The sequence below is a fragment of the Geotrypetes seraphini genome, chromosome 12 (genome assembly GCF_902459505.1).
Source record: "Geotrypetes seraphini chromosome 12, aGeoSer1.1, whole genome shotgun sequence".
Taxonomy (NCBI): Eukaryota; Metazoa; Chordata; class Amphibia; order Gymnophiona; family Dermophiidae; genus Geotrypetes; species Geotrypetes seraphini.
In genome coordinates this window covers 315,911-338,861 of record NC_047095.1, presented here as the reverse complement: position 1 = coordinate 338,861, position 22,951 = coordinate 315,911, and the positions used below count along the sequence as shown (strand labels likewise).

At 43.4% G+C, this 22,951-nt stretch overlaps 1 protein-coding gene across 1 annotated transcript in view; it reads left to right on the top strand.

Moving 5' to 3' along the window:
- The window catches only part of LHX4 (LIM homeobox 4), a 193,912-nt gene extending 172,945 nt beyond the window's left edge, over window positions 1-20,967 (top strand). The window contains exons 4-6 of the mRNA XM_033916583.1: window positions 1,949-2,103; window positions 11,277-11,448; window positions 20,573-20,967. Of these exons, the coding sequence (XP_033772474.1) occupies window positions 1,949-2,103; window positions 11,277-11,448; window positions 20,573-20,967 (722 nt within the window). The remainder of the gene's footprint in view (window positions 1-1,948; window positions 2,104-11,276; window positions 11,449-20,572) is intronic.
- Window positions 20,968-22,951: the final 1,984 nt, after the last annotated feature.

Sequence of the window (22,951 nt, the reverse complement as noted above, 5' to 3'; positions counted from 1 at the left end):
ATGTAACTCAGATATATATGTTTAGAACAGGTCTTTTCTTATTTGTAATTTATATGTAACCCACTGAAAATTATTGCTAGATCTAGTGGAATATCAAATTTTAATACACATAAACATACACAGTCTTTCCTGATGTGCATTATTGGGAAAGAGCGTGCACTATTTTGGAAGAGTGCACATTATTTCTCAACAGTGCATGTTCTTTCCAAAAGAGTATGCACCAGTGGCATAGTAGGGAGGGGTGCGGACTGCCCCAGACGCCCCAGGCGCCCCTGGCGCTGGCATCTCTCCGCTCCACCACGCCACGCTCATGCCATCCCTCCCCCCCACCCCATACCTCTATTATCTTTGCTAGAACGAGCAACTTCTGTTTGTTGCTTGTGTCAGCTTGGTTCCCCTCTGAATCACTTCTGGGTCACGGGGCCAGGAGGTGACATCAGAGGGAAATCCAACGCTGGCGCGAGAAGCATGCTGCAGAAGCCACTCGTGCTGGCAAAGATTAAGAGGTATGGGGGAGGGAGAGAGCAAGTGTGGAATGGGGGTAGTAAGGAGCAGGGAGCGCAGAAGAAGTAGAGTCACGGAGAGAAGGGTGCGGGGGGAGGGCGCAGAGGGAAGCACCACTGCCATGGACACCTCTTACTCTTACTATACCATTGGTGTGAACTACTAATAATTTTGCTCTTGAAACACAAATATTTTATCAAATGCAAACTAAGACATGTGAAACTAAATAAAATGAAAATGTTTGAGCTGTACATCCCTGTCAACACCCATATCCATCTATTTCCATGTTTCTATGAGACACAGTCATGTTTACAAGTTGTAGAATTGACCTCCAAAAAGGCAATGAATCCATCTGGTAGAATATCACAAATGATGTTATGAAATAGATAGAGGAACGTGGCAATGCCCAGAGCTGGATAATGCAAACAACCAGTTGTGCACTGAAGTTCCAGTGAGAAAATAATGAGATGCTAGCAATATGCTAATCATTTCAATATATCAAAAGTCCTCACTGTTCAAAGTAAATAAATAGAAAAGAGTTTTGATGGACTTCGGTGGCTACCCTTAGAGGAATTTCATTTATCCAGACTGAGCTTCGGTATGTCAATTTCTCCATAAGTCCTTCTTATTATTTGCAACATTCAAATTACATTATTCATTATTTAGAAAATCATATTTATATTTAAATATTACTGTCTAGTTAAGGGGGGGTTCTAAATAACAAATAATGACATTTGAATGTTACAAATAATAAGAAGGACTTTTGGAGAAATTGGCATACCGAAGATCAGTTTGGATAAATGAAATTTCTCTGAGGGTAGCCACCGAGTTCATAAAAAAAATATTTTCTGTTCATTTACTTTGAGTAGTGAGGACTTTTGATATGTTGAAATGATAAGTTTAACATCACTACTATAAAAAGTTTGACAAGCTAATAGCGTGCTGATACAGTTGGGTGTGAGCAAAATACTAATGTCACAGATGCATGGATTAACGTGAACTCATATAAGATCAAAAATGAAGCCAGAAGTACATAGAGATCAGAAAGGAGAGGATGAGCATCAGGTATGATGAGCTGGCAGGGGGACCCTGAAGAAACTCACTTTACACTTTTCATAGCAATATTATGTGAGAGAACCGGCATTGTAGTTTGGTTATTGTGAAGGAACTGCAGTTGCTTAATATGGAATATTCTGGGGAAGACTTCACAGCGCAGAGCTTAAGACAGACATGCCGAAATCCCACATGGCACTAGTTTTGCAGTAGGATTCTGTGTCAGGTTTTCACATGTGCAGCACACATTTTCTCGTACTTGGCAGTCCACTAGCAGCATTGACTGTGGAGTGTCTTAAACACCCAGTCTTAGCATCCAGTATTATGCCAGAATTAGGTTTACCATTGCCTCTTAAAGTAGAGAAATAAAATACCTCTGTTTCTATTGTAGATGACTCAGAGGCAGGGGCCAAGAGACCCAGGACCACCATCACAGCCAAACAGTTGGAAACATTAAAGAATGCCTACAAGAATTCCCCCAAACCAGCTCGGCATGTCAGGGAGCAGCTTTCCTCGGAGACAGGACTGGATATGAGGGTAGTGCAGGTAAGCGAGCTAGCGCTTCCAAACTCTCTCCTTGCCATTGTCATTGTATCACAACTCAGGGCATATGAGTCCAGTGTTTCTCAACTCCTTCAAGCCAAGTACCCCCTAAGTCTAACCAAGTATCCCTGCCCAAGCTCCACCCAGTCTCTACTCCAAACCCCACCCCCATAATGATAGTACTAATTGTAATGCAATTTCATCTATCCATTTTTCATATACATACAATATAATCTTATTAATACATAATGGTAACCACAAAATTAAAAAAAACCCACAAAGCACACTGTATGCACAGAAAATGTTAATTATCATTTATAAATAAACACCTACAGATATTCTCAATTAAATACCAATATCAGAGACTCTTAGAGACTCATAGCAGTCTCCTGGGTTGACCCCCGGGAAACACAGAGGTTTTTTCTCCGTGCTAGGAACCTGCTCTAATGAGTCTCTGATATCGGTATTTATATGAGAATATCTGTAGGTGTTTATATATTTTTTTATATTCCTGCTTTTATTATATTATTTTTTAATTATCATTTATATTCATTTTTTTCCAAGGAGGTCAAGGCAGATAACTTTCAAATATGCAATGTCACCTCAGTAACAACTATAGAAAAACAGACAAATATAGACAGCAGATATACATTCTCAAAACAGACACATTTCGATCACTAAATTGAAACTAAAATCATTTTCCTACCTTTGTTGTCTGGTGATTTCATGAGTGTCTGGTTGCACTTCCTTCTGACTGTGCATACAATATTTCTTTCTTTCTGCCTCCTGTATGCTTCCTCTCCTCCGGATCTCATTCCCTTCCCCAACCAACATCTCTCTCTGTCCCTTCATGAGTCCAACTTTTCTTCTGCTCTCCTCCACCCCTATTGGCAACATGTCTCCCTCTCTCTCTTACAATCCATCTGTCTTGAGAGATCCAGGCATCTCTCCCATCCCCTCTACTACCACATCCAACATTTCTCCCTATCTCATGCCCCGGAAACAGGTGCAGCATTTTTCACTGCTGCCCACCAGCCCCATGCCCATTTCTCCTTCTATCACCCCTCTCCTGCACAATGCCACATCTCTCTCTCAATCACTATGTCCACAATTCCTCCCCCTTGCATCCCCTTCACCTCCACCCCTTGCATCCCTCTCCACCACCACCATATCCAACATTTCTCCCTCTCATCCTTCTATTCCCCATGCTTCTCTACCTCACTCCTCTCTCTCTCTCTCTCTGCCCAATTTTCCTCTTTCTTCCTTTCCCCATGTACACCATCTCTTTCCCTCTCACTCACGCACTCATGCCCAATAATTCTCCCTTTCTATTCCCTCCCTCCTATGTTCCAAATTAGTGCTCCCTTCCTCCCTCCCAAGTTCATGCCCCCCACCTCCCTGCCTTCCAGCCTTTGTCCCAAAATCATGCTCATCCCAATCCCAATGCGCTCCTCCCCCCCCTTTCTCCCAGATCATGTCTCCTCTCTCCCATACTTGCTCGAGCCGCACTTGCTCCTTCTGCCTTCAGCAACCCTCGTTGAAGGGACACAGAGGCCGCGATTCACATGCTGCACACGGCTGACCCACAAGCCTTCCCTCTGACATCAACTCTGATATCGGAGAGAAGGTTTCCGGTTCCCTGCAACGAGAGCCGCTGAAGACAGAAGGAAGTAACTGGGAAAACCCCCTTCCCCCTGCTGACCCGTAAGACTTTCCTCTGATGTCAACTCCAAGATCAGAGGGGAAGCCCTCTCGGTCAGCTTCAGTGGAGGAGTGCAGGCAGGAATGATGGATCCCTGGCAGAGCTTTGACGAAGGGTAGAGGGCAGGAAGGCTGTGGCTTTGGCGGGCAGGCAGGCAATATCCTTGGTGGCAGCCAGTGAGCGTACCCCCAACAAGTGGTCGGAAAACGCAAACCGCGTGTTGAAAAACACTGCTCTAGTCAGCAGGAAAAACTAAGTAGATAAAAACTAGGAAGATAGTCTAGTGCGGTGTGTTGCAAACTTTTTAAGCTGCTGGCACACTAATCTCGGGGCTGCAGCAGGAGGGCACCCAGAAATGCACGGACATGAACTCAATAATGTCACACGCATACGAATGTCATCGCGTCGACGTCCATGCATGCACGGATCTCCTCCAGCCGCAGCCCTGAGTCTCCTATTATCACCAGTGGGGTGGGGGAGTGGGGTGCTGGAGAAGGAACAGAGGAGCCGGTGAGAGGCACGTCCTGTAATCAGTCAGCCAGCACCGGCGCCTCTCCTCCTCACCAGCATCTCAGGGCACACCTGGAATCCTCAGGGGGAACCCTATTGTGCCACGGCAGACAGTTCACAATACACTGCACTTGTGTTTAGAACAGCGAGCGCAGAACCAGGAAAGCCAGGGTTCAAATCCTGCTTTTCCCAGTAGCACTGCTTACAACCTTGGGCAAATCACCACCCTCAGGGAGGACTTAGAGTGCAAACCTTCCTGGGCAAAGAAATAGCTTGTGTAAGTGCCTTGTAACTTGCAAAAGTCAAGTATTAAATATAAAATCTACCTCCTGATATGCATTGCATGCATAATAATTTACAGTACATTAGAGAACCAGTTTTTATTAAACAACCTGGAGCTAACCAGGGATTTCTCTTTTAAAATTTACTTACACATATCAGGGCACAATGCTGCCCACATATTTTGTATCTGGTGTTTTTGTGGGCAAAAATATAAGGCAAAACTAAGGGGTTCTTTTACTAAGGCGCGCTAACTGATTTAGCGCGCTAACCAATTTAGCACATGCTAAATGCTAAGGAGCCCATAGAATATAATTGGCGCATTAGCATTTACCCCCCCTCTTCTATGAAACCGCGCTAGTGGTTTCTAGCATGGGGAGCCGCGCTGAATGGCCCGCGCTGCTCCCGACGCTCATAGGAACTCAATGAGCGTCGGGAGCAGCGCAGGCCATTCAGCGTGGCTCTCTGCGCTAAAAAAATGCTAGCGCAGTTTCGTAGAAGAGGGGGTTAGCCTGCACTAAATGCTAAGGTGCCCATAGAATATAATGGGCGCATTAGCATTTAGCGTGCACTAAATCGGTTAGCGCACCTTAGTAATAGGACCCCTAAATGTGTGGATGTGAAAATTCAACTCTACCTGTATAATTTCTTCTACCTAACCGAATCATCTCCCAGGGAACACCTCTTTTCCAATCTGGCTAAAGGTGGCAGCATTATGAAAGCACTGCACTTCATTTTATAATAGGATGTCTGTGTGAGAAATCCATAAAAGCATCTATTTTGAGTCTATTTTATCAAGGTCAAAAATATCCATCTCAGAAAACAAAATTCCCAAACTCAATCCGACCATCAGAGATGTTGCCCTACTTGAACCTGCATAAATTACACCAATGTTCACCATCAGTCCATTATATTTTGTTTTTAGAAAAAAGAAATGCTTGAAATACAATGACACACACTTTTCAGTCCTTGATGTAACAAATATATTCAAAAATTTAAATAATTGAAAATTTTGGGCACTTATCTTCATTCTTCTGAGAGATCAAGCCCTACATGAATTAATGTTTCACCTCAACCCACATCAATTGTGTTTCCTCAGATAAATAAAAATAAAATGTTAATTCCCATCATTCTTCAAAATAATATATCAGGTATGATAAAATTTTGTCTAATACACCAATCATCTTCATTCTTCAGTTCTTTCCCTCAGAATGGTCATTGAAAAACCTTAACCAAAAATCATATGATCCATACCATCTAATTACCACACTAAGATCAATGTCATCCATTCTACTTCCACATCACAAACAATATTCTATATAGAAAAAAGCATTATAGGACCATATTTCATATGAGAACTGATTTCACCATATAATCGTCATCAATCCATTATATTTTTGAGCAAAAATATTGATTCCTATATACTACTATCAGTGCTTACTTATTCTGAACATAGTTTAGCATTGAGACATTAAGGTATGCTGAATAGGAGTAATAGCTGACACAAATTCATGTTTCGCCCACTGCTATCTCAAGGCACCATTCCCCTATATAGGTGCCTTGAGACAGCAGTTTGAATGCTGACGAGAAACAATGTTGAGAGAACACTTCCAGGCTGATTTTACAGCATTTTCAGCGAGCTGGTGCCAACTTTTTGGAACAACTAGTTACTGTTGATGAAACGTGGCTACACCACTATGATCCTGAGACAAAACAACAGTCCCTGCAATAGTGGCACTCAGGTTCTCCAAGGCCAAGGAAATTCAAGACCCAAAAATCAGCAGGAAAGGTCACGGCCACAGTGTTTTGGGATCAGGATGATATTGTATTAACTGACTATCTTCCAAGGGGGCCAAACAGTTAATGTAGAATATTACTGTAACTTGCTGTGCTGATTAAAGGAGGCATTGAAAGAAAAAAAAAGAGAGGGAAGCTGCGGAAAGGAGTTCTATTTTTGCAAGACAGTGCACCTGCTCACAAGGCTGGTAAAACGATGGATGTTTTGACTCAGGGTTTCAGTGCATAGTTCATCTATCCTACTCACTAGATCTTGCTCCATCTGACTATTTTCTGTTTCCAGACCTTACAAAAGAGTTTAAAGGGTGATAATTTTTGAGTGAATTGGAGGCAGTGGAGCAGTATTTCAGTGACCAGACATCAGAGTATTTTTGGAAGGGTTACAGAAACTTCTGACATGATGTGCCAATTGTGTTGAACTTAGGGGTGAATATGGTAGAAACAATTATAAAAAATAAAATAGTGGAACACGTAGACAAACATGATTTAAAGAGACAGAGTCAGCATGGGTTCAGCCAAGGGAGATCTTGCCTCACACATTTGCTTGACTTCTTTCAAGGTGTGAATAAACATGTGGATAAAGGTGAGCCGGTTGATATAGTGTTTCTAGATTTTCAGAAAGCTTTTGATAAAGTTCCTCACGAGAGGTTCCTGAGAAAATTAAAGAGTCATGGGATAGGTGGTAAAGTTCAGTTGTGGATAAGGAATTGGTTATCAGATAGAAAACAGAGGGTAGGGTTAATGGTCATTTTTCTCAATGGAGGTGAGTAAACAGTGGAGTGCCGCAGGGGTCTATACTGGGACCGGTGCTATTTAACTTATTTATAAATGATCTGGAAATTGGAACGACGAGTGAGGTGATTAAATTTGAAGATGATACTAAACTGTTCAAAGTTGTTAAAACGCATGCGGATTGTGATCTTAGGAAATTGGAAGACTAGGCGTCCAAGTGGCAGATTAAATTTAATGTGGACAAATGCAAAGTGATGCACATTGGGAAGAATAACCTGAATCACAGTTACTGGATGCTAGGGTCCACCTTGGGGGTTTGCTTAGTGGAGTAGAACGGGTACAAGTGGATCAATTTTTCACTCCATCAAAAATTACAAAGATTAGGGGACACTCGATGAAGTTACACGGAAATACTTTTAAAACCAATAGGAGGAAGTTTTTTTTTCATTCAGAGAATAGTTAAGCTCTGGAACACGTTGCCAGAGGATGTGGTAAGAGTGGATTGCATAGCTGGTTTTAAGATAGGTTTGGACAAGATCCTGGAGGAAAAGTCCATAGTCTGTTATTGAGAAAGCCACTGCTTGCCCTGGATCGGTAGCATGGAATGTTGCTACTATTTGGGTTTTTGCCACGTACTTGTGACCTGGATTGGCAACTGTGAAGACAGAATATTGAGCTAGATGGCCCATTGGTCTGACCCAGTAAGGCTATAATTATGTACTTATGCATGTAAATAGATCTCATACATATTCATGGAGGGAAATCCTAAAATCTGACTTGGTTACAGCCCTCAGGGACCGAGGTTGCCCACCCTGTTCTGCTTAAGATTTTTAGAAATATTTTATTGTATTATTGATATTTAATTACTGTTATGTTGGTTGGTTTTGATTTCACATAATTTATTCTTGCTGTTCAACAGTATGATGTGCTATGCAGATGTTTATAGTTACTTTGTTCTAAACTAACTAGAAAATCGCACCAAGCACTAAGGAGGGTGCAATGTAAAAATCTAAATAAATATCCTACCAAAAATGTCCCTGAATAACCTTAATTGAACATGAACTACAATTAAATTCCATTTCTCATGTAATACATAAAACCAGCAATTTTTGACATGTTTTCCACAGGCAAGAATGTTTGTACAGATGCAAAATTCACTTGGGAACACTGTCCATTCCATTTGGTTTATTCACTTGATATACAGCTTGTTACAAAGTAATTATGTGATGTAAAGAAAACCAAAATTAACATAAATATTAAAATAATAATAATGTAATACATTTATTTATATACCGCAATAAGAACTATAAAAACACAACAAATTTACACCACAAAACACAGTACAGTCAAACCTCGGTTTGCGAGTAACCCTATTTGCGAGTGTTTTGCAAGACGAGCAAAACACTCAGCAAACTTTTGACTCGCAAACCGAGTGTTGACTCGATTTGCGAGCATCCCCCCGATAACCGGCATCGCTTTCCCCCCGCTCGCAAAGGCCCCCTCGCTCCACCGGCCCCCCCCCCCCTGCCAGTACAACTTAAATTTACCCACCTCCCCATCTAGCACCAGCACCGGCACCAGCACGCAGGCACAGCTCATGTGCCTAGAAGATCTTCCGGCTTCGGTTCATAGACAAAGCGCGCCTTTGTCCCGGTGCGCTTTTGACCTGACACCTCCGGCTTCTGCCTGCCTGCCTTGAGTATGCATCTGCGCATGCTCAAGGACTTCTAATTCTCCCTCTCGCCGAGATTCTCGGCGAGAGGGAGAATAGAAGTCCTTGAGCATGCGCAGATGTATGCTCAAGGCAGTCAGAAGCCGGAGGTGTCAGGTCAAAAGCGTGCCGGGACAAAGGCGCGCTTTGTCTATGAACCGAAGCTGGAAGATCTTCTAGGCACATGAGCTGTGCCTGCGTGCCGGTGCCGGTGCTGGTGCTGGTGCTAGACGGGGAGGTGGGTAAATTTAAGTTGTACTGGCGGGGGGTCCGGTTCACGCAGTGGGGGGGGGGGGGTGCCGGTTGGAGCGAGGGGGCCTTTGCGAGCGGGGAGGGAGCGATGCCGGTTATCGGGGGTGGAGGGGTGGGAAGTATCAAAGCGAGTTTCCCCATAGGAAATAATGGAAACTCGCTTTGATAAACGAGCATTTTGGATTACAAGCATGCTCCTGGAACGGATTATGCTCATAATCCAAGGTACCACTGTACATTATATATAAAATATAACATTAATTATTAACTATTATTAACTTATCTAGATTATACATATTTATCAAACAGATGTTTTTAATGATCTGCTAAAGGCCTGGTAAGAAGAATTTAAGATCAAACCACTAAAACATTTGTTCCAAAATCCTGCCTGAAAGGATAGGGTTCTATTAAGATTATAAAATAAAACAGTACAAATTTATATAAATCAAAAGACTCACTTAAAAGTATTTAAGGAGGAGGGTTAGGAAGGTGCAGTAAAGGGTGAATTTTTTTTTTTTTTTTTTCTGTACTTTGATTTACCACGGGAGTCAGCAACCTACAGCTTCTCTGTATAATTTGTTGACTCCAGTGGTAAAGGACTAACGCTGCCTTGTAAATAGAGGCCAGGCAGACTTCAGATAGAGAAAGAAGACAAAGGAGACTCATCTAGGAAGATCTAAGAAGATGCCCAGGAACAATCTTTCAAGAACGGCACCAAATATACTGTACAAGAAGCCCATCTGTAAATAAGATGCAGAAAACAGTGCTTAATCAAGGACCTCTATACAGGTCAAAGTACATGTGCCATAAGCAGCACATATGGTAATACCTACTAAGAAAAGTCTGTGTGTTCTATCCACAGCAGTATAAGAGAGGCGTTTCCAGAGGCAGAATGTAAGCCGGGGGAGTCATTTTCTGCTTAAATACATTTTCCCCTGTTATTTTTGATGTGGTGTTACTTTAATGTATTAAATAAAAGCCTATGGGGCTCATAATCAAAAAACTATAATGTCCAAAAAAATGCCTAAGTCGGCACTTAGACAACCTATTTGATGAGATGTCCAAGTGCCAATAATCAAAACCCATTTCCTAGACAATTCTCCCACTCTGTGTCCAGAGTTCCAGGGGACGTGCTGGAAAATGTGTTATGGACGTGTTTTAGTCAGTCTTTTGGCGGGCTTAACTTGGACATCTTGCAACAATATTCGAACCTTTTCCATATGTACTGAACAGAACTTAGATGTTCAGAGCTAGACCTGTTTTAGAAGTGTCTAAGTGCCACAAAGGGACCCAAACTGACCAGATCACCACTTGTTATATTATGGTATGATACCCCACACACACACATACACACAGTCCCTCACTACTCGCTATCCCCCTCCCACCCCCTCAAAAATCTGAACGAAAGAGTGTATACCTGTCTCTAGAACAGCAGCACTTGGTATGGAAAAGCTTAGTAGGTATGTTAAGTAACCTAGTGGATGGGCTCGTGAACTTGAGAGGAGGACCCAGGCCCATAAGCCACTCTAACCACTGCATTTATGGTGGAAAGTTTAAGGCCACTAAAATCCACAAAAACCCTATTCAACTGCCATATAGGTGCCACCTAAAGTCTTGAGGGCTATTGGGGTGATAGACAGCTGGATCTAGTAAATTTTGGGGGCATTTTGGATAGCTCAGCTTAAATTATAAGGGGCTTATAGTGAGATATATTTCTAGCACTCTTTATGTGAAGTCCATAGCAGTGCCCTCTAAGGTGTCCCACTGCTCTGTTGGCATGTCTGTGTGGCCAGGTCCAAATGATCTGGATTTAGATGTTTTCAACTTGGATGTTTATGTGGTCAAAAATGGGGTACAAATATAGGTGTCCTAAAGGATGGACATCCTGTTGGCCTAGTCAGCCAAGTAGATTAATTTTTGCAAAAAATCATTTTTGGATGTTTAGCGGTTCGGCTTTCAAAAATGGATGTTTCTATGTTTCCAACTTTGGATGTCCTTTTCAAAAATGGCCTTCCGCATGTAGTTGGTTGGCTGTCCTTTGAAAGGACTCTTTTTTCAAAACATCTTAAGATGCACTTTATCAATCAAGAAGGGATTTTTGAAGCTGAGCCTCTTTTAAAGAATCTTAAGAGACCATTCAAGAAGTTAACTTTTAATTGCAAACCTTTTAGCTGTATATATTTGTTGTTATAGGTCTGGTTTCAGAACCGGCGAGCCAAAGAAAAACGTTTGAAAAAGGATGCTGGTCGGCACCGTTGGGGTCACTTTTACAAGAGTGTGAAAAGGAATCGTGGAGGAAGCAAACATGAGAAAGAGAGCTCTACAGAGGAGTGTGGGGTCAGTGATAGTGAGCTGAGCTTCCGAGGTGAGAGCCTGATTAAAAATACACTATGCACTGATGCCTCTACCGACTTTGGTAAATTTTTCTATTCTGAGTGTTGCTCTACATCAGTGGTTCCCAAACCTGTCCTGGGGGACCCCCAGCCAGTCAGGTTTTCAAGATATCCCTAATGAATATGCATGAGAGAGATTTGCATATAATGGAAGTGACAGGTGTGCAAATTAGAGAATGACACGGTGACAAAATTCATCACCGTTCCCGTCCCCACTGATAACCGCGGGAAATAATCCCATGTCATTTATTAGTGTCTATTTCAATCTCAATCCTTCTACACCAGCATTCTTCAAAGCAAAGCTTGCGGGTCAGTGGTTGTGGCCATTCATACTCTGATTCTTCCCTCTCTCCTTAAAGAATGACATGTAGATAGTTTACTGTGGTTATCCATGGGGACGGGAACGGTGATGAATTTTGTCACCGTGTCATTCTCTAATGCAAATCTCTCTCATGCATATTCATTAGGGATATCTTGAAAACTTGACTGGCAGGGGATCCCCCAGGACAAGTTTGGGAACCAGTGCTCTACATGGTTTCAGACACCCTTGACAGGTACTTCAGAGTAACATGTAAATTATGAAATGTATTATTGCTTTATTATAAACCGCATAGTCTTATGATTTCACCAGCTGGCATTATATCATACAAAATTCTCATTAATCTTAGTACAATTAATATAAAATAAGCAGGAAAAGCATGCAAAAGGTATGGATTTGGGAATGCTTTTCAACACAGAATTGTGTAAGTGGATGTAGCATGTGAAGGGGAACTTGTGGAGGTGTTTAGGGATGAAATAATGTGAGTGTGTATGGGAATGAAGAGAGTTGTGGGGGGATGTATATATTTGTGTCTGCATGGGTGGATAGGGTGTATGCCTATGTGAATGTGTGGGGCATAAACTGAGAAGCATGAAGGGAAGATGTCTTGAAGGAAGCTTTTAACACCATCCTTCACCAGGTGCATCACATCAGTTATTTTGTCTCTCTCTCTCTCTCTGTAACAGGAGGTTAGGTGTGGGTAGGTATGAATTTGCAGGGGAAGGTATGTGCATGTGGGAAGGAGAGAGGGGGTGCATGTGGAAGAATGGGAGAGTTTTACATGCAACTAAGCTAATAAAGGGTATGGAGGTCCTCTCATATACTGACAGACTGAAAAAGCTGGGGCTTTTCTCCCTGGAAAAGCGGAGACTTAGAGGAGACATGATAGAAACCTTCAAGATCATTAAGGGTATAGAAAGAGTAGATAGGGACAGATTTTTCAAATTATGGGGAACCACAAGTACAAGGGGGCACTCAGAGAAATTGAAAGGGGGAAGGTTTAGAACAAATGCCAGGAAGTTCTTTTTCACCCAGAGGGTGGTGGACACATGGAACGCACTACCGGAGGATGTGATAAGCAGGAGCACGCTACAGGGCTTCAAAGAAGGTTTAGATAGGTACCTGGAAGACCAAGGGATTGAGGGGTATAGATGGGAGTAGAGGTAGGTTATAGGGATAGGATTAGAGACAGTACAGAATTAGTCAGGGACACTGTTCAGGCAACTAGGCCTGATGGGCCGCCGCAGGAGCGGACCGCTGAGCGAGATGGACCTCTGGTCTGACTCGGCGGAGGCAACCTCTAATGTTCTTATGTGTGTGTGTGTGTGTGTGACTTTGGAATTATGAGAAAGGTAGCATTGAAGACTTCTTTTGGTGCATTTCTGTTATTTTCCATTTCTGTATAGCTGGAAGGATAGAGGGTGGCTCTACGAATCTCGAAGAATACAAAACTGATGTTTCTAGCTTTCCATCTTGTCCAACATATATGCATTTTCATTCTGCAAGCCAAATTTGAAGAATTCCCATTCCTTGTTTGCAGTATTATACAGTAGTTTCTACGGACAGAGAGACGTTGATCTCTAATTCTTTCCAACGTTTCACATATTGGAAAGCACAACACAATGGTATCTCTACAGAAAGTAGCTTAGGTGACAATTAAGAAACTGAAGCAAAATTCACAGTTCTCTATATCTTATTGGATTATTAAGAACTATTCATTTCAACTGACAGTTATTCTTGTGTGGGAAGGAATAAAGGCGTTACATAATAATCTTTTTAAGGTACATAGGGTTAGATGCACTAAACATACCAACTTGATCGCTGTTGGCTGATTCTCTGGCTAATTCTTCAGCAGTGATTGATGTGCTATCAAGTTTGCATCAATAAAAAAGCCCCCCCACCCGCCCCAGGCACCCCCCAGCCACTGTCCAACCCCCCAAACCCCCCAAAATGGCAGGAGAGTTGCCCAATTCCTCCTGCCATGCATAACACCACTGCGCCATGCTCCCCCCCCCCCCGCCGTGCCAGGCACCCCTGTGCCACTTCCTCCCCCTGAACCACCTAAAAATGGCAGGAGGAGGACAGTGGCTCGGTGGTGCCTGGCTGAGGGCCATGTTTGTTGGGGAGGGCTGTCATCAGCGGTGGGGGACTTTTTTCATTTTTTTATAGGATAGATATTTTAGAACAGATATTTTGCATGTGTAGCACATGTTACTGACAGGTCTAGACAAATCAGTTTTTACACTCGCTAAAATCCCATTTGGAATAATCAAGCAATGTTAGTGTATCAATTCCTTGGCTATTTTGCATGGGGTTTTAGCTAATTTGCATGGCCGGATCGGAAAAAGGTGATCGAGGGGAAAAACACATGGTGGGCCATTCTGTGCATTGGGTCGGTAACAGCGACCATTGCTAAAGCTGTGAAAACAGGTTAAGCTACAATCGCTAACTTTAGTACATCTAGCCCTTAATCATTAGCACTAATTATCTGTATTTAGAATATTGATTTATTTCTTTGACAGGGTGACCTCAGATTTGGATAGAGGAAGAATGCTAGTTCAGGTGCAGTTAGATTTTATCAAATTTTTTTATACAGTTCTGCACAGGTGACATAAATAAACTGAGCGCCTTTGTAATAGGCCCTAAAGCGACTGACTGAGTTAGAAATTGGTTGAGCGGGAGAAAATGAAGGGCAGTCGTAAACGAAGTTCACTCTGAAGCTAAGGACATTACCAGTGGTGTACTGCAGGGTCTGTCCATGAACTGGTTCTTTATTACATATTTGTGAGTAACATTAGGAAATAGGTGATGGGCAAGGCAGTGGTGTACCTGTCTTGGTGGCCACCTGAGGTAGAGCATCCATCCTCCAGGCAAGGAGGGGGGGGGGTGGAGCAGTTGTGGGGCTGTGGTCTACATGTGCACGACAGTCAGCTCCGTTAGCTCTGCCAGTCCCCTGCCCCAGAACAGGAAGTTGACATCAGAGGGGGCAGGGGCCAATGGAACCAACAGCTGCATGCACATGGACTGCAGCCCTGTGACTGCTTCAAGCTCCACCACCACCACCTTCCTGCACCTGGTTTGGACCACTCCTACCACCTTGCCCTTGGTACACTAGAGGGGTAAGGGTTGCATCATTGAGGATAACAAAATCTGCATTAGGGTAGATACCCTGGATATGGTGAAAAAAATGAGGAGGGATTTAGTGAAACTTTAAAAAAGGATCTAGAATTTGACAACTAAAATTTAATCCACCCAAAAATGCTGGTTCATGCCTTTGGGCTTCAAAAACCCAAGGTAGCAGTACAGTGTAGGGGGTAACGTGAATGAAAGAAGAACAGGACCCAGGGGTGACCATATCTGATGATCTTAAGGTGCTCAAACAGGTAGAAGCATTGGATGCATAGGGAGAGGATACCTCTATTTGTGTGTACTAGGGAGAGAAATGGCCAACAGGAAACAACAGATAATATTGTGCACAACCCAAGAAGAATGCTCCTCGGCCCTTGTATTGCTTAACTGAAAAGACATTAAGAATCAGTAATTGCTGAGAAGTTTCATTTTTGTATGAAACAAAACATCATATATATTTATGATGATTAGAAAAACACTGAAATTCATGTTGGATAATGGGTGTGGCAGACACCAATGAAGAGTTAAGGGCAGATAGCCAAGAGAAAAAAACTCTGTGATGCTCCCTTCTCTTGGTGCCCTAAACACGTGCTTATTTTGCTTAATGGCCCACCCAGGGCTGACCCCTACCATGTAGGGTTATCATATGTCAGAGAAAACCCAGACATGTTGTCTTTTTTGAGGACTGTCCGGATGCCCAGATGGTTTTTTTTTGAATGGGCAAGTCTGACTAAGTTTAGCCGGCTCTCCCGACTTCCCCTAAAGAGCTGCACGGGAACAGGGGTAATGAGCATGCCATGGGGATCCCCTTCAGGTCCATGGAATCTCCTCCATACTTGCTGCCTTCAGGCTGCTGGTAGTGTTCCTTCCTACATGCTGTTGGCGGCTGATCAGGAAGCTTTCCCTCTGACGCATTTAGCCAATCCTGATCAATAGTACCTGGCAAAAACCCAAATTCTGTGTTTCCCCGAAAATAAGGCCTACCCCAAAAATAAGCCCTAGTTAAGATCGACCCCTGAAGCCACCCCGACACTCCCCAACTCCATCCCTGACACTAGTGCTGCCTGATTTGCCAATCATAGTAAATGATGGCAGATGAAGACCCGAATGGTCCATCCAGTCTGCCCAACCGCACATGCTCTATAAATTAACATTTTAATTTAAATGGTCTTTTTTCCTAGATATTTCTGGGCCAGAAACCCAGAGCCCTCCCGGTACTGTGCTTAGGTTCTATCTTGTGCAGCAGCTCTGAGGCCTCCAAAAACAGCAACAGCACTCTGAACGGGCTGCTTTGCAGCCTTCCCTGCTGGGGCCAGGCCTTCTCTCTGCAGCGTCTTTCTACCCCTCTCTTCCATCCCTCTGTGCAGCGGAACCCTTCAGAGCTGCTGCACAAGGGGAGGGGTTAGAGGCGAGGAAAGATGCTGCACATGGGGGGGGAGGGAGCGGTGGAGAGAAAGGAAAGAGGAAGATTTGAGATGGAGGAGAGGAAGAGAGAGATGATTGTTGTACATGAAAAAAAATAAGACATTCCCCGAAAATAAGCCCTAGTGCGTTTTTTAAAATCATGGCTTTAATAAAATAAAACAAATACAAATAGGGGGGGGAGGGAGGAAAGAGAAGGTGTAAAGCCCACCAAGGAGCTAAATCATAACCGAAGCAGCGCCCCCGGCCCCCCCCTAAAACAAGAACCAACCAGTTCCAACAATTGCAACCAGCCTCCTCATCCTGAATCTACTGTGCTATCCCCCTAACACTCCCAAACCTGCTCGACAACAAAAAAACCTATCCCATCCCCCCTTCCGATTAAACACCCTGGAACAAGGATCTCCCTGGGTATAAATGCTACTATTTAAAGCTCATTAAGTAAATTACTTCTGCCTCTGGGAAACAACTGTGCCAAATAGGGTCCCCAAATTTTCAAATAAAGTTTCTGTCCCTTCCATTTCCCATGGACATCTCGAGCCTCCCAACTGGCCAATTGATGCAGTAAATTACGCCAATGGCAATATGTAGGAGTAGTATTGGATGTCCAGTATTGCAATATACTTTTACGCACTACTAAACTCATTTTACGACACAACTGAGTTTGAGCTGCAGGCAAAGACCCAAATGCTCTTAGGACATAAGAACATAAGCAGTGCCTCCGCCGGGTCAGACCATAGGTCCATCCTGCCCGGCAGTCCGCTCCCGCGGCGGCCCAAACAGGTCACGACCTATCTGAATCACCAGAAGGGGCTCCCTTGCCACCTTGGTTTCTCATTGAAGTCCTATCTTCCCATCGAAGTCCTAACCCTCTGGTCTTGCGCATGCACGACCTGGTTGGGTTTCTATACTTATTACCTGGTTAGCTTTCTATACTTGTGTTACATCCCAGCTCCTCCCTCAGTATCCCACGATCCCTTTATCCCTCAGGAATTCGTCCAATCCCTGTTTGAATCCCTGTACCGTACTCTGCCTGATCACTTCCTCCGGTAGCGTATTCCAAGTGTCCACGACCCTTTGCGTGAAAAAAAACTTCCTTGCATTTGTTTTGAACCTATCTCCCTTCAGTTTCTCCGAATGCCCCCTCGTACCTGTTGTCCCCTTCAGCCTGAAGAATCTGTCCCTATCCACCCTCTCTATGCCCCTCATGATTTTGAAGGTCTCTATCATATCTCCCCTGAGCCTCCTTTTTTCCAGAGAGAAGAGCCCCAGCCTATCCAACCTCTCAGCTTATGGGCAGTGTTCCAGCCCTCTTACCAGTTTCATTGCTCTCCTTTGGACTCTCTCAAGTACTGCCATGTCCTTCTTGAGGTACGGCGACCAATATTGAACGCAGTATTCCAGATGTGGACGCACCATCGCTCGATACAATGGCATGATGACTTCCCGTGTCCTGGTTGTTATGCCCCTCTTTATGATGCCCAGCATCCTGTTGGCTTTTTTTGAGGCTGCTGCGCACTGTGCAGATGGCTTCAGTGATTTATCCACCATCACACCTAAGTCTCTCTCAAGACTGCTGTCTCCCAACAATGCCCCCCCCAATTTGTAGTTGGAACAATGGGTTCTTTTTCCCTATATGCATGACCTTGCATTTTTCCACGTTAAAGCGCATTTGCCATTTGTTTGCCCAGTCTTCCAGTTTGTCCAGGTCCCTTTGTAGGTCCTCACACTCCTCCCTGGACCTAACTCTGCCGCACAGTTTAGTATCGTCTGCAAATTTTATAACCTCACACTTTGCCTCCTTTTCCAGGTCATTGATAAATATGTTGAAGAGTAACGGCCCCAGCACCGATCCCTGTGGCACACCGCTCGTGACTCCCCGCCAGTCAGAATATTGTCCCTTTACTCCGACCCTCTGCAGTCTATCCGACAACCAGTGCTCGATCCATCTGTGCACATCCCCTCCCACCCCGTGGTTCCACAGCTTCCTAAGCAGCCTTTCATGTGGCACCTTGTCGAAAGCCTTTTGAAAATCGAGGTAAATGATGTCTATAGGTTCCCCATTGTCCACCCGACTGCTTATTCCCTCAAAGAAGTACAGAAGGTTCGTTAAGCATGACCTTCCCTTACAGAATCCATGCTGGCTTGTTCTCAGTAGGCCATTTCCCTCGATGTGCTCGCAAATACTGTCCTTGATCATAGCTTCCACCATCTTCCCTATAATTGAAGTCAGGCTCACCGGCCTGTAGTTCCCGGGGTCACCCCTCGATCCCTTCTTGAAGACTAATTGGGATACCGTGCCCTCAATAGTCTGATGGAGCAGCCAATGCATAAAGCCCTCAAGATGTTTCCAAAATTGTCTAATAGAAGGACACAGCCAGAGAGCATGTTCCAATGTATTATGATCCCTCCCACAATTGACACATAGAGCAGTAGCTATTTCACCACAATAATAGAATTGACATTGGATATAATAACTTCGCAATAGCACTCAATAATAACATTCACACAGCCAGGCACAGTGTGTTAAGGCAGGGATACCCCTAATATTGACTTGAAGATCCCACTGCAATATCACTAGTGTAATGTAAGTTATCCCCCAACGTTGCCTATAGCCACTAAGATCCTTTTGGGGCAACAGTCCCCCCAATATTTTATAAAGATCAGATACAGAATGACCATCCTCCCGCTCTGGGGCAAAGAATTGACAGAGGCCCTCTCCCATATGGGTACCCAAAATTGATTTATCTAAAGATGACCAATAGTGCATTAATTGACAATAGGCAAATCTATTGCCCCACCTACAACCCACTTGGTCTTGAAGGACTGCATAAGGCAAGAGCTCACCATCTTCCTGTAGGACATGTTCCAACTATACTATCCCCTGCTGAGCTCAGTCCCCAAAAACTTTATTCTCCATACCCGGCCTGAAGGAGACGTTCCCACACAATAGCAGCAGATCAGTTAGCTTTGAATCGCCACCCAACAACCGAACCAACCAAGTCCAGGCTCCCTGCAGCGGCCTCAAAAGGACACTATCCTGTATGCACCAGGGCATATGCTTATGAGCCAGATGCAACAGAGAATAAAAGTGATAAAGGGCAAAATACACTCTCTCAAAAGATATGGGCATATACCGTGATGAGGACAGGATCCAATCCCCAATGTGGTTCAAGAGACAGGCGTAGTTATATAACTGAATACAGGTAAGCCAGGCCCCCAACTGCCAACTCCCCCCCCCCCCCAATGTATTCAGCCTCACTTTTGGTTTCTTGCCAGCCCAGCAGAATCCTGTGAAATTCCATTCCAAAACCTGAATGTCTCGGGTCATTAATTTGAGGGGGATGGTCTGTAGAACATACAACCATTTACACAATACCATCATGCGAATCAAACTAAAGCGCCCCATCAAAAAAATTGGCAACATTCTCCATCCCTCCAGCACCCTTTTGGTCCACTGATGTAAAAGAGAGATATTAAGATCATACAACCGCTTTGTATCCATTGTCAACTGAATCCCTAAATATATAAAGACCCCATCAGCCCATTTAAGGGGAAACCCTAAGCCCCAGAGCTGCCGCCTCCTCAGAGACTTGTCTAAGTTAAGTTGGAAACCTGCATAAGCACTATATTCTGTACAGATCTCTAAAAGATCAGTAAGGGATGACCTAGAGTCCTCCAAATGAACTAATAAGTCATCCACAAATGTGGCCAACTTAAAACCCTCGGTGCCCACTGTGATCCTCTTAATGGTCTGCACATTATAAATGTCCCATATCGGGGGATCCAACGTTAGGACAAAAGGCAAAGGGGACAGCGGGCACCCCTGTCTGGTCCCTCTATATATAGGAAAGAGGTCCGATGTGTTGTTGACATAAAGCCCTAGTGCGTTTTTTTGGAGCACAAATTAATATAAGACCCTGTCTTATTTTCAGGGAAACACGGTAGTAGCAACAGAAAGAATGGTGAATGCATGGAACGGTCTTCCGGAAGAGATGGTGGAGACAGAGACTGTATCTGAATTCAAGAAAGATAGGCATGTGGGATCTCTTAGAGAGAGGAAGAGATAATGGTTACTGCGGATGGGCAGACTGGATGGGCCTTTTGGCCTTTATCTGCCATTATGTTTCTATGTAACATTCTATTTCTTAGACTAGATTGTATAATAAGGCTGTATAATGCCTGATGTACATAACCAAAGTCTTTATTTTCTCTCTTACTCACAGAAGATCACATCCTGCCTGAACTTGGTCACACTAATGGGATTTACAACAGTGCTGGTGATGTCACTGGTGGACAGCTTGTCAATGGCAGCTTCTCCATAGATGGGACTGGGCAATCTTACCAAGATTTGAGGGATGGAAGCCCTTATGGGATTCCCCAGTCTCCCTCCTCCATATCATCCCTTCCTTCTCATACTCCATTGCTCAATGGGCTGACTTACACAATGGACAGCAACTTAGGAATTACAGCACATGCAGGTCAGGGAATGGGCCAGACATTAAGAGTGATGGCAGGGGGACCAACTTCAGATATCTCTACAGGAAGCAGTGTTGGTTATCCAGACTTTCCCACCAGCCCAGCTTCCTGGCTTGATGAAATGGACCATCCTCCTTTTTAAAAGACCCCTAATCTTTTAGCCTGGGAGTCTAATGAAAATATCAGGAGACAATGAACAGTTAGGATCCTGGATCTGCTAAGGTATTTTCATTGTTTTCAATGGGAATCCTCTCTCCTGATTCCTGCAAAGTTGTCTCAGAATCTCCCAGAGTTCTACAGTGATTCTTTTCAGAACAAATTGCACATGACAATAGATATTGTAGATTTTAAGATACTGAGAATGTTGAGCTTCACTGTATCATCAGACTTCCTCTGTTCAAAGAACATATGATGCATATTAACTTCTCCTGGAAGATCACAGTGTTCATTTTGAATGGTGATGTGATTTTCTTTGCAGTACGGGTGCCGAGTTGTCTAAAACCCATTGTTATGCATCTTCAGAAGAAACCTAAGCTCCTTAAGGCCTGGAACTGAAGCCCCAGAAATGATGCAGCACTTAATGCAAAAATATTTTTTAAAAATTGAGGAATTTATTCTCAGAGGTTCTAAACTCACGATGGTTGAGGTTCACTAACGTCTTAACATCTGCAGGGAGGAGAGAGTATGGAAATGCCATCCCCACTCTCCCAAATTATGCCATTCTTTGAAAACTTTATTTCATGTTCTATAATAGAAACTGGACAAATATGGTTCAGGTTCTTGTTACCACTATTCTCTTTCATGATCTGGGTATAACATGCAACTCTTCTACATTTATGTCATTTGCATATGAAAAAAAAGAGAAATGGGCGTTAGAAAAGTAAGTAAATTGATACTGTGTGAGAAGGCACTACAACATGTTATGGCATGTAGTTTGGACAAAACCCACAGCACAAAACTGCCTGATTCTGGCAGAAAGTGCCACCTTAGACCAGCTGTTGCATAGTAACATAGTAGATGACGGTAGATAAAGACCCGAATGGTCCATCCAGTCTGCCCAACCTGATTCAATTAAAATTTTTTTAATTTTTTTTTCTTAGCTCTTTCTGGGCAAGAATCCAAAGCTCTACCCGATACTGTGCTTACAGCTTCTGAACCTCCAGCTTCCAATCCACATGCTGACATAAGGGCAAGGGCACAAAACTGAAGTTCCGTCATTGTCTTTCGTGGCTTTGGGTATCCCCTTAATCTTCCAGTTACAGTGCAGGGCAGTCACATGAATTTACTTTGATTAAGGAACATAATTGCAGCTTCACCTAGAACCAGGGTACAAGCAAGCCGATAGGGTTGGCCAAGTTAACTGTTGAATGTCTTCCTCCTCCTTTCCCAAGGGTCAGTATGTTGCTGGCCCGTTTAGCCATAGTATGATACCTTACACTGCAAGACACACTGCCTTTGGTACTATACTACATAGTGTATATGAATTTAGAAAGTCATTGCAACTTTGTTTTTGTTTAAAAGAAGTTTACCTTGTAAGGAAAGATTTTACAGCCAGATTGTAAATGGCACCAAATGGAAACTGTGACCATGAGGAAGAGACTTTGTGGCGATCAGCTCATAAAACTGATAAGATCCTCCGCATACTTCAACATGTTTCAAAATACTGCAAACAAAAGGTGAAGAAAAGACAATCATCGGTGCTGATTAAAATTGCTTATAGTAGCTCCAGATCAACAAAGGAACTTATGCAAAGAACATTGCTCCTTTGTCTGCAAAGCAATGACTATTTTTCAGATATTTTTGAGGTCTAAGGCAACAAGATCCAAATCACACTTTTACCACAACTTTTGTGTCAAGAGAGTTTTTTTTTATTTTTTTTTTGCCAAGACCTACTTCAGGTGATATATGGTGGTCTTCTGAATGTAGGTAAAATTTGGTTTGGTATCTCTTAGACTATGACTAGACAAAGGTTCATTTTTACAAAAACAAAGGTGTAGTTTGCCTGCTTAGTTTGGGAGTTAGAAAGAGGTATTGCCATCTGACTGCAGGTCACTCTCTTCGCCTGGTTCCTTTGATCTTCCCAAACATAATGTCCTTCTCCAATGATCTTTCTCTTCTAACAGTGT